Source organism: Camellia sinensis, chromosome 2, assembly GCF_055761805.1.
Source record: "Camellia sinensis isolate YWXY chromosome 2, ASM5576180v1, whole genome shotgun sequence".
In the NCBI taxonomy this organism is placed as follows: domain Eukaryota; kingdom Viridiplantae; phylum Streptophyta; class Magnoliopsida; order Ericales; family Theaceae; genus Camellia; species Camellia sinensis.
The window spans coordinates 69,078,571-69,090,682 of record NC_138962.1 but is presented as its reverse complement, the minus strand read 5'-3'; the positions used below and the strand labels follow the sequence as shown (position 1 = coordinate 69,090,682).

Genomic DNA, 12,112 nt, shown 5'->3' with positions numbered 1-12,112 from the left:
ATATTGGTTTTATTTGACTCAATTTTAGTGTACTATCCAAAGTACGAATGTACTCCTCATTGGGTGAACTCAAAGAAACCTAACTGTCATAACAATGCTTGATTGACCCTTTTAGGCTGGCTACCTTTTAAAAACGATAGTTATAGGTAAACAAAAAAGAAAATTTTTAAAAATGTTAAGAAAATATATTGAACTGTAAAAATTCATTTTTCTAACTATATAAGATTAAGGCCTAGTTTGGGAAGATTAAATAAGTGTACTTTTGACTTTTTATAAAATATGGATTGGGTTTGGATTGGATTTGAAGTTATGTGTTAGAGAGGTGATATGATTTAAATAAGATGATGTGACTTAAATAGGATAGTGACTTTTTGACTTTTTGTCTTTTTTCAATCATGCCAAACTTGGCCTAAATTTAGGCTTTACATTCATTTTCGGGCTCAAATTAAGTTTTTGAGTTAGTAGCTTTGTGTTTTAGAAAACAGCTAAGAAACTTTTAGAAAGTGTTTGATAGAGTTTTCTAAATATAATTTGATAATAGAAATTGTATTTTGAATTTGTGAGTTTTGAAATTATAATTTAAGTGTGAAAAACTTGTTTGGTGAATAAAATTTAAAAAGAGTTTTGAATTGTGTGAAAACTTTTTGATGTGACATAAAATATTTGATATAAAAACTTATAATTCATAACTAAACACACAACTCAAAATTCTATTTAAAACTCATAAAAAAATTTAAAAATTTCAATTTTTTTTTATTTAAAATATAAAAAATAATAGATGGCAATTGTTAAAAAAATAAAAATAAAATGCACTGTTCCGGTCAACCGGCCGGACGTCCAAAAGGACGATCGGTTAACCCAAAGTTTTCAAAAATAAATATGAAATTAATTTTTAAAAACTGTAAACAAACATTATGTGCAAACCAAAGGATAGAACTAAAGTTCTAAAACTCTACCAAACAGAGCCTTATATGTTCCAAAAAAAAATTTGAAAAAACAGATGGAAGCTTCTTTTTTTTTGCCCCGAGTACTTTTTTATACCACTGTGACTCATCCTCACTAGCAACCATTCTATAAAAACTCACCTGTGCTTGATTTTGAGTATTTTTTTAATATTTTCATTTTCTTTCTTAGAAAAATAAGGCTTAAACTCAATGTGATAAATTCTCACATTTTCAACAAAAACAAAAAAAAAAGTTAGGCAACGGTTTATTGTTGGTATTTACATCAGCAAAAAGAAGCCACATCAGATGAGAAAAAAATTAGAGAGAACCTTTTGAATAATTCATTAACAAAGATTATTGAATTCTTTAAACTACAAGGTACTGGAGTTAGAAAAACAAATTAAAAGAATGATAAATACAAAGAAAGAAGACTTCTACGGAGCAGCACATCAGGTATCATGACTAGTTATTAACAGTGAGACGCTGACTAATATGGTACACCTTCTAGCCTTCTCGAAGAGTTGTCAGGGCGCGGACAGTGTTCCCCATTGATGCAAACCTGCTAAGAGTAGAGGAAAAGGGATTCAATTAGGTAATTGATTCAGAAAATGGTACTATCCGATCCAAAACAAAGTTCAAGTGACAAATACCAGTAATCAATCACATAACAAAAGATCACAATAAACCTTCTCAGCAATTTTAACATGAACACAAGGAGCTAGGCCACAAAATGGCCTCAGCATATTATCCAAAATAACTTGATATATTTCTTCATTCCAATTATCTATGCATTAAGAGAACTGACCTAGATTCCATGAGTCAGCATGCATGATGTACTTGCAGTTAAGTTCTGAACAATCATCACATTGCTAGACAACTTACAACACACTAGTCCCTTTCATGTAAATAGAAGTGAAGATGTAGGGTGGTACTCGTTAACAAATTTCCTCAAGAATGGAAAAGTAATTAATAGAATGGCATTACCCATGTAGAAACAATATGCAGTTACGGCACCATTCAAATGCAACTTCTTAATCACAATGGAAAAAGAAATTGAGCACTACTGATGCAAATCTGGATGTTGAAAGAAGTCCCGCTACAAACAACCTTGTAACCATTGGAAGAATACAAGTAGACAAAGATTGTGTGTTTGGCCAAGGCTATTTATCAAATGAGATTTGGGATTAAAAAAAGAGGATAATTGAATAATGGTTGAGAAGGCTCCCATATAATTATGGAGGTGTTTGGTGTTCATCAACCATAGGCTGCGTAGTTAACAATTTCTATGAAGCCTAGACTGGAGGTTTCCACTCTGAAACATTCTCTCTTTGTTTCAGAGTTGCTCTGAGAAAAAACTCATATTAACTAGTGTATTTAAAATGCCTCACATTCCAAGTTTGCTCAAGTCAATTGACAGCATGTATAAAGTTAACACAGGGAACCCTGGAAACTGCAGCAAATAAATTTCCTCCCTCGAAACTGCAGCAAGATGTCCAGAAACAACATGACTACCTCAAGCTCAAAATATTTGGAACTTGAAAGGGAATTCCAGTGTATCCCTCTCTGCCACAGATTCTTAAATGCTAACAATTATGCAAAATAAAGCCCGGAAATCTGTCAACTCCAATTCTATTCATATGAATAATCCTTCCAAAATTTTCTCATCTACCAGTTTTTACCATGAACCCACCACTTAAGAAGTTAACTGACCCCATTCAAATTGATTATCCAAAAACTTCAAAAGCCCAAGACCAAATTGAACCCTCATTTCTCTTTAACACCAATCTCAATCTACTTCACAAGTCTACAAGCCACAACCTTGTTCCAAAGGCATTTTTTCCCGACACAAAACACCAAAACCATTCACCAAGAAAAGCTAAGTTCGTACTCAAAATTTTCTCGCTCTTAATGGTTTTTACCTTGAGCCCACCCCGTTCAAATTATCAGCCAAAACATCAAAAGCCCAAGACCAAACTGAGCCCTAATTTCTTTAACAGCAATCTCCTACTACTTCCCAAGTCTACAAACCACAACCTTGCTCCACAAGCTTTTATTTTCAACCCAGATCTCCAAAACCAAAACCAAAACATTCACCAAGAAAAGCAAAAGTTCATATTCATAAACATTCCAATTCCGAACCAGAATGTCCTTGCTGCATGACGACACTGAGTGAAAAACTACCGTCCCCTCCAACAAATATGAACAATAGCACCAGCTCTGTGAGAATATTATGCTAATGTAAATATATTAGATTGATTGTGTGAATATCAGATTGATTGTAAGAATATAGGTTTATTCTTATTTCTTTTTTTAGATTAAGTCTATATAATTCAGTTGTACTCTCTATATTATACACAATTGATTATACAACAAACGTTCAGAAATCTTACATGGTATCAGAGCTAGGTTTGAAACCCTAGCTCTCAGCTTCTCCTTCGCTGGTCCAAATTTGTTGGCTTTGTCTCTCTCTAAGTCGACTCCTCTGTGACGTCTCATCAGTAGTCGCTGTTTGCTGCCGGCATCGCAATTGTGACCTCTCGACTCACAATCGCAATCTTCCTCTCTGGTTGCTGCTTCAGCCACTGATCTTGTTCAAAGACTTCTGATTCATCTTCCCTAGTTCTCTGGTTTGCCCTGCTGGTTCTCTTGTTCGTTTCTCTCTTTCGACCCATCTGGTTGTCATCTCTCTCTCTTCGCGGTTCGCAAAGCTTCTCTCCCTCTCTGTCAAAGGTTTCTCTCTCTTGCGAAGACGTGTAACCTCTGGTTCTGTCCTCTCTTCTCCTTTGCTGATTTACTGTTTTGATCTAGTAAATAAAGCTTTTATTTACACTTCAGCCCCTCAGTTTGTGATTATCTGGTTATTTGGTATCATTTTTGAGTTATTATACTTTGACCCATCATCTTTGTTTTATTACAATGTCGGACACTAAAATCCAAGCCATCAAATGCAAACTCACCGGTGACAATTATGCCTACTGGGCCAGTGTTATGAAAAAAAAAAATCTTGGTCAGAAAAAGTGGGGTTACATTTCTAGTTCTGTTCTCCGTCCATCAGACCTAAAAAAGAAGGATATCTAACTTCCTATAATACTTGGAATTGTGATAATGCCCAAGTTCTGACCTAGTTTCATAATTCTGTGGATGACTGTATTGGAATGATGTTCTCTAAATATAACACTGCGAAGGAAGTGTGGGACTATTTACAAGGTGTTTATCAGCAGTCTAACTTTGCCAAGCGATATAAATTGAAAACAGCTATTCAAGGTGCTAGTCAGCGGGATCAGTCCATTCAGGACTTCTATATTGAGATGACATGTCTCTAGGATCAGTTAGCTCTTATGGAACCATCTAGCCTCAAGGTTCTAGATGCTTATGTTAAATTTCAAGAGCAGGGTCATCTAGTGCAATTCTTAACAGCTCTCTTCCCTCAATATGAGACTATCTACAGTGGCATCCTTCATTGATCTCCTCATCTCTCTATAGATGCTATTGTTCGTAAGCTCCTCTTCGAGGAAACTCGTCTTATGACGGCCAGTCAGACTTCGTCTCTATCTGTCTTCCTAGCTCCTAATCAACATCCACTGATATCTACCCCTCCTTATCAGCTTCAGGCCACTGCAATGCCCAAGAAGGGGCCCTAACTTAAGATGAGTGTGCTTTTTGCCATTAAAAGAGGCATTGGAAGTACAACTATCCCAAGAAGGGACGTGCATCTTCTCAACAATCTCAATCACAATCCCGAGCTCCTCAAAATAATTTTCAGCCCCCCGCCGCTTATACTGCATTTACTCCGACTTCAGATCCTAACATGACTTCCTTGAGTGCCCAAATTGCTCAACTTCAAAATCTCTTGTCCACCTCTCAACCATCCCCATCTACAACTGCTCTTACCTCTCTTTATTCAGGTTGGTTTGGATCCTCTTCAAGTATCTCCTCTTTTGTCTAGTTTTTTTACTCTAGTACCTCTCATCATATGACTCCTCACATTTCCTTACTTCAAAACTGTATCTTCCTTCCCTCTCCTAGTATTGTTAATACTGCTAATGGGTCTAGTATGCTTGTTCTATCTATTGGGTCTGTCTTACCTTTTGCCATGTCTACGGTTACTATTCCCTCTATTTTTTATGTTCCTCAGCTATCTGTCAGTTTATTATCTATTTGTCAACTTGATGCTTCTAGTTTTGGTGTCATCTTTTCCTCTTTTGTCTGTTGTGTGCAGGATCGGGTGTCTAAGAAGCATATTGGGATAGGTCGTAGAGTTGGAGATCTCTATGTGATAGCAAGTTTGCATCTCCCTCTATCCACCTCTCCAGTTGCACTTTCCTCATTTCAATTAGATTCTCAGTCGAGTCAATTTTATTTATGGCATTCTCGCCTAGGTCATTTGTCTATTAACCACTTACGATCTTTAGCCCAGTCAGGATAGTTAGGTAAAATTTCACCTACTCAAATTGATGAATGTTGGGAGTGTAAACTTGTCAAAATGTCAGCTTTACCAATTAATAAAAGTACCTCTATTTTTGTTTTTTTTTTTTTCTCTTGCGCATACTAATGTTTGGGGACCCTCACATGTTCTCACTAAAGGGGTTCTGCATACTACGTGTCTTTTGTTGATGATTGCACCCCCTATACTTGGATTTATCTTATGACTTATAAATCTGACTTCTACCAAATATACCATACCTTTTAGTCTATGATCACTACACAATTTGAGGCTACCATTAAATTGTTACGGTTTGACTTGGGTGGGAAATATTTTAAAACTGAGTTATGTGAGTATTTGGCCAATTTGGGTACCCTACACCAAACTTCTTGTACTGATACACCCATCCAAAATGGTTGCACTGAGCATAAACACCGTCATCTTCTTGAAACAGCTAGGTCTCTCCTTTTCTCTGCCTTTAATCCGGCCCCTTTTTGGGATGAAACAGCTCTCACTGCTACATTTTTGCTAAACCATATGCCTACTCCCCTACTCTCTGGTCGTTTCCCTCATGATATTATGTTCTTCTAACTTCCCAATTACTCCCTCCTGCGTGTTTCTTGGTCTGCTTGTTTTGTCCTTCTCTATGAAGACAGGATCAAACTTAGTGCCCGGTCTATTTTGTGTCTTTTTGGACTAAAGTCTTACCCATAAAAGTTATCGTTGTTATGACCCTGTTTCTTGTCGCTTTTATGTCTCGCCATGTTGCCTTTCTCGAACGTCTATCTTATTTTCAACTTCCTCCTATCACTATGCCAGTTTCCAAAGAAGATTTGGTTCATATTAATCCATTTCCTTCTGAGGTCCCTCCTCTACTATTTCCCATGAGTACATCGCCTTCATGTCTCTCGCCATGTTGCATTTCTCAAATGTCTATCTTATTTTCAACTTCTTCCTATCACTACACCAGTTTCCAAAGAAGATTTGGTTCACATTGATCCATTTCCTTCTGAGGTCCCTCCAGATGAATACATCCCTACTGTTTCCCATGAGCTTGTCCCCTCTACCACCACTCCACCTGAATCCCTCTCCACTGGCTCCCGAGTCTGTTCCCTCTTCTCCTTCTCCTCCATCTCCATCTCCTCATCATCCTCCGTTGTTAGTCTATTTTCGTTGCAAAGCTCTCCCTCCACCAGTTGTCTCTACCCCTACGGTAATCCTCCTGCCTCTGATGACTCTAATCTTACCAACCGTAAATATCCCATTCGCATCCGTAAACAGGTAGTCCAACTTGGTTTTACTCAAAACATATTTTTCTCCTTTATACTGCACTTTTTTATCTACTATTCACTCTTATTTAGAACCCTAATCTTACAAGAAGGCCTGTCAGGATCCTAATTGGGTTCAAGCTATGGAGGATGAACTGTCTGCATTTGAACTTAATATGAGGCTTAACTTGATGGTGTCCTTCTGGATGATCCTACTTTATATCGAGAGCTTATGGATTGCTTAGTTTATTTGACTGTCACTCGCCCTGATCTTGCCTATGCTATTTGTGTGGTTAGCCAGTTCGTTTCTGCTCCTCGTTCTACACATTCGCTGCTTTGGTTTACATTCTTCACTATCTCCAGGGTACTATACTTCAGGACTTACTATTGTCTTCCACTTCCTCTTTCGACTTGGTTGCCTATGCTGATTTTGATTCAACCGGTGATGTTACTGATCACAAGTCTACTTCTGGCTTTCGCATGTTTCTTTGTGATTCCTTGATTCCTTGAAAGTTCAAGAAAGAGGCTGTTATTGCACGTTCCACTACCAAGGTTGACTACCGTGCTATGGCTCATGCCACTGCTGAGATTGTTTGACTTCGTTGTCTCTTATCTGATTTGGGTGTACCTCAGTCTTCTCCGACCTCTCTTTACTGTGACAATCATAGTGCTATTCAAATTGCCCATGACACTATCTTCTATGAGCGAACGAAGCACATTAAAATTGATTATCATTTTGTTCGTCAACATCTGCAATCTGGTTCCATCTCGCTTTGTTTCGTCTCTTCGACACTTTAACTTATTGACTTCTTTACCAAGACTTACACCACTGCTCATTTTCTACTCCTTCTTGGCAAACTCTCAGTATTTTCTGCTAAAACACCTCGAGTTTGAGCAGAGGTATAAGAATATTATGCTAATTATGTAAATATATTAGATTGATTATGTGAATATTAGATTGATTGTAAGAATATAAATTTATTCTTATTTCTTTTTTTAGATTAGGTCTATATAACTTGGTTGTACTCTTTGTATTATACACAATTGATTATACATAAAACATTCAAAAATCTTACAAGCTCATCCCTAACTTCGACAAACCATCTTGAATGCCTTTTGCATCATGGAATTAGAAATTCATACAATATATGGACTTGATGTTCTGTTTGTTTCATTAGATTGGATTACATGAGACTATTAGTTCTGACACCAATAATACTAGCATTACCAATCCCTCAGGATTACATATCCTATCCCACATTTAGAATGCCCTTGATTAGGTGGGGGATTAGTAGAATTCTATCATATTCCATGTTTGTTTGGAATCACTACAGAATGTGAATTCAATTGGTTTTGGGTTGTTTTGATGTCTTCATCACAGATGAGGACCACACAAGTTGTGAAGGGCAAAGGAGGAATCCGATCATTGAGTCTGCCGAAGGGTTGGCAGATGCCTAAAATGGGTGTAGGCTTAGGAAGCATAGACACACATGTCCATGTGTCATACACACCAAGTGACAAGTCAAATTTTTTATTGTACCCTCACCAATACATTATTCACAAAATTGGTGCTTATTACATGTACTCAAAAACAAAAAATAATGCATTGTCAGTTAGATAAATCCAAAATTAAAACCAGGAGAAAGCTTGCATATGTTCCTAGTTCCTACAAACCACAACATATTTCTGGGCAAGCCATGGATCTGCAATGCAAATAGATAATGAATTGAATTTATATCAAACCAATACACAACAAAGACAAAGAAGTATGTAGGAGCATGGAACCAAATTGCAATGCAACTTTGTTACAATGCCGCTGAGCTGAAAACAGATACATAGAGAAAGTTTATCTGACTGAGGGGAAAGAAAAATAAGATATTTACTTACATAGTTCCGCACTCTAACAAAACTCTTTGCAAGTTGATTTGTTGTGCCCAGCACCCTTGCATCTACTGCATTGGAGTTGACGTTTGATAACATCTTGTGATCCAAATCGCTTAGTGGTAGGCCTGCCTGGTGGACGACGAGTGGGAGGTGGGGTTACAGTCACCGCACCCTGAGAAGAATCCTTCTGCATGGGCCTCTCTGCATTGGGAACAGGATGTATTGACTCTGAATATGTTAATCTGTAGCCATCAGCTGTAAAGTATCTAGAACAATAATCATATGGATTACGACCGAGGCAACTGATGACAGCAATGGCATGGCAGCATGGCAAACCAGTAAGCTGCCACCCTTTGCAACTGCAATCCCAGTGATCAATATCGACAACTTCAATAGATTCGCCACGGACCTCAAACCTATTACCAGCTAATATTAACACTTGAAGCGAACGTACTTTAAGGCTTTCTTTCTCTAGTTTTTCCTCCATGGATGGGGTTAGCCTCGTCAACCATTGGTTGGAATCTGTATGTCTTGTATGAATCAACTCCATAATCTTACCCCGTATTGCATCAACCATCTGGGTTATTGGTAATTCGTGTGCATCTGATGCCCAACTGTAGAACAACTCTCCAAAGTTTGCCGTCAAATGGTTATATCTTGCACCCTGGAAGAATGCATTTGCCCAGTGCACAGGCTCACTTTGCATCACCCAATTATAAGCTTCTAGTGAAATATTTTTAATGCTTTCAACACACCTTTGGAAGCCTTCGGGCCTAGGTGCAAAAGCAGCAGCATAAAAATCCTCGACCATGAGACGCTTCACTTCATGAGAAAATTGCCCCGTTAAGTCTGTAATAAGTTGTTCTGAAAGATAACGTATACAATATCCATGCTGCACATCCACGTCACAAAATATGTCAGTGATTGACTCCTTTATCCCCTTCCCTCTATCTGCCACAAATGTTATGCTCTGAGCTGTTGACAATGCAGATTTCAATTGTAATAAAAACCAATGCCAGTTATCGTCAGTTTCCACATCTACTACAGCAAAAGCAATAGGGAAAAAGCCATCATCCCCATCAGCAGCTGTTGCCGCCAACAATGTGCCTTGGTATTTTGACTTTAAGAACACGCTATCAAGGAAAAGTAAAGGCCGGCAACCCTGTTGGAAGCCATACAAAGAGGCATGAAATGATACAAAGAGGCGATGAAAGCTTGAGTCATCCTTAGTGGTGAAAGTAGCTAAACTACCAGGATTTGTCTCCATTATCTTCTCACAGAAAAGGGGTAACTGACTGTATGCCTCCTTATATGAACCTTGGAGCTGCTCCTTAGCAATCTCTTTCCCGCGCCATGCCTGAAAGTAGTTTAGCTGAATTCCATATTCCTGTTTAATGTCATTGACAATATCTTTTGGCTTGTAATTAGGGTAAACTTTCAGTTTCTCCTTGATTATACTTGCAACCCAACTTCTTGTTGCCTGATGCCCTGTTGTCACAGCAGCCCCTTCACATGTATGTGTGGCATTCATCTTCTTAATACAAATTAATTGAGTTGTTGACAACCTTGACGCATGAATTCTCCATGGACAACCATCTGCTTTGCATTTGACAGTCACACGATGACTGTCATTCTTCTTATACTTAAAAGCAAACTGATGCGCAATAGCATACTTACGTAGGGCCTCACGAAATTCATGAACACTATTGAATCTTTGGCCAACACCCGTGATAGTATTCTGCCACTGCTGTGCAGCTCTAATATGCTTCTCATCATTGAAACCAACACAAAGGGGTAGAGGCATTTCAGTGGGTAAATCAATACAGTCATCGACATGGGCAGTATCATCTAGGATGACAAATGATGCATCGAGCAGGTCAGCAGGCTGGGTTGTGTTATCCACATCGTCCTCTACAACACTGAGGGGGGCATCAACTAGAACCCCTGATTCAGACAAAGTTGTATGACTCGACCTGCAAGATCAAATGTTCCCAATGTTACATCCAAAAACAATAACATTTAAATCCCATGTTAGACAGCAAGAAGACTACCTACTGGCAGGCATGTTTGAGACATCAGCGGCAGCCACTTCTTCAGTCAAGACATATATATCAGCAGTGTCGGAGTTACCATGGAATTTGATCATGCGCTTGAGATCCTTTTCATTGGAGATCGTGATGAGTGTCTTTTTGTTACCTGGGAGGAAATATTTGATGGAAATATTACCAAGATTACAATTGAACATCTCTGCCACCTCCACCTTGAAATTTTTATACTTCATATGCTCTTCAATTTCCATAGCATGAGCATCCCCACCTCTATAAGACAATGAGCCATCTTTATCTGTCTCAAATTCACCGCCCGATTGACATATAGCGATAACTTTCTTTCCACCCATGACCTGGCCCATTATGAAAAACAACTTTACCCCATTATATAAACTATAGCACCAATTACAAGAAAATAAAAATCACCCACATGATACGAAAAGGACAAAGCTATTAATTTCAGGCACGGCTATATATCGTGAAGTTCAACTTGTAAGTGCAAGATCATCATTGAAAAACTATAGAAAACAACAAATTTTCCCCCATTATAGAAACTATAGCACCAATTCCAAGAAAACAAATCACCCACATGATACAAACACAACAAAACTGTTACTGTCTGACACGATCATGAAGTTCCGCTTGTAATGACCATCACTATAGAAAACAACAATTTTTACACCATTATAGAAACTATAGCACCAATTGTAAGAAAACAAATCACCCACAGGATACGAAAATAACAAAGCTATTAAATTCCAGCACGGGTATATATTGTGAAGTTCCACTTGTAAGCATCACTAAACAACTATATACACTATAAGCTTAAATTAAAACTTCCCCTAATGACAACAAGCCAGTATATCAGAATCCAAATCTTTGAACTCAATAATAATCTTTCAAACACAACTTCTTCAATGCCCAATATAAACACATAGATATAATTAACCCAAATACTCATCCATATATAGTTACACATACAGATATATATCAGCGGAGCCCAACAACAGCAAAACGCGCATGAGGATTGAAATAAATAAATCAAACGGGTATTTTCATAAAACCCTAATATATGAAAGATTAGAGGAAGATTTGAACCATAATTTATTGTAACTGGATTTAATAAACCCTAATAGATGATGGCAAGTTCATACCTTTGAGATCGCGAATCAGAGAGAGAGAGAGAGAGAGTCGCAATGCGCAATTTACACGAGCTAGGATCTGACTATTATATTACCGGTTGACTATATATATATGGTTGACTACATATATACGTAATTTTTATGACTTATTATATTTAGCGATATGCTTCAAAAAAAACAAAAAAAAAAAACAAAAATTAGGACTTTATATTCAGGGATATGCTTCCAAAAAAAAAATAGAATTTTGGTTTTGGTTTTTAGGAAATATTTTTTAGGGAGCTTTTTTGATAAATCCATTTTCTAGGAGTTTTATTTCATCCAACCCATATACTTTTTTACTATTCCATTAGGTCCAATTTGAGATAAAAAGACCAAAATACCCTTTTCATCTACTTATGTTCCA

General features: G+C 37.5%; 1 protein-coding gene across 6 annotated transcripts; it reads right to left on the bottom strand.

Annotated features, from left to right (window-relative positions):
- Positions 1-1,262: 1,262 nt before the first annotated feature.
- Positions 1,263-11,835, bottom strand: LOC114268176 (uncharacterized). 6 transcript variants are annotated; one of them, XR_003631162.2, is made up of 5 exons: positions 11,722-11,833; positions 10,571-10,920; positions 8,523-10,492; positions 3,335-8,338; positions 1,263-1,506 (listed from the first exon to the last, which is right to left on the bottom strand). XR_003631162.2 is itself a non-coding variant. In XM_028209290.2 (4 exons), the coding sequence occupies exons 2-3, from the start codon at positions 10,915-10,917 to the stop codon at positions 8,536-8,538; spliced, it is 2,304 nt and encodes a 767-aa protein (XP_028065091.2). In that variant the 5' UTR covers positions 10,918-10,920; positions 11,722-11,835; the 3' UTR covers positions 1,263-1,506; positions 8,523-8,535. The 6 variants fall into 6 exon arrangements, 3 of the variants coding, with proteins under 3 accessions (XP_028065091.2, XP_082770905.1, XP_028065092.2); XR_014361064.1 differs by having other exon boundaries at positions 3,335-3,748; positions 11,722-11,831; XR_014361065.1 differs by having other exon boundaries at positions 1,263-1,503; positions 3,335-3,748; positions 11,722-11,831.
- Between the last annotated feature and the right edge of the window lie 277 nt (positions 11,836-12,112).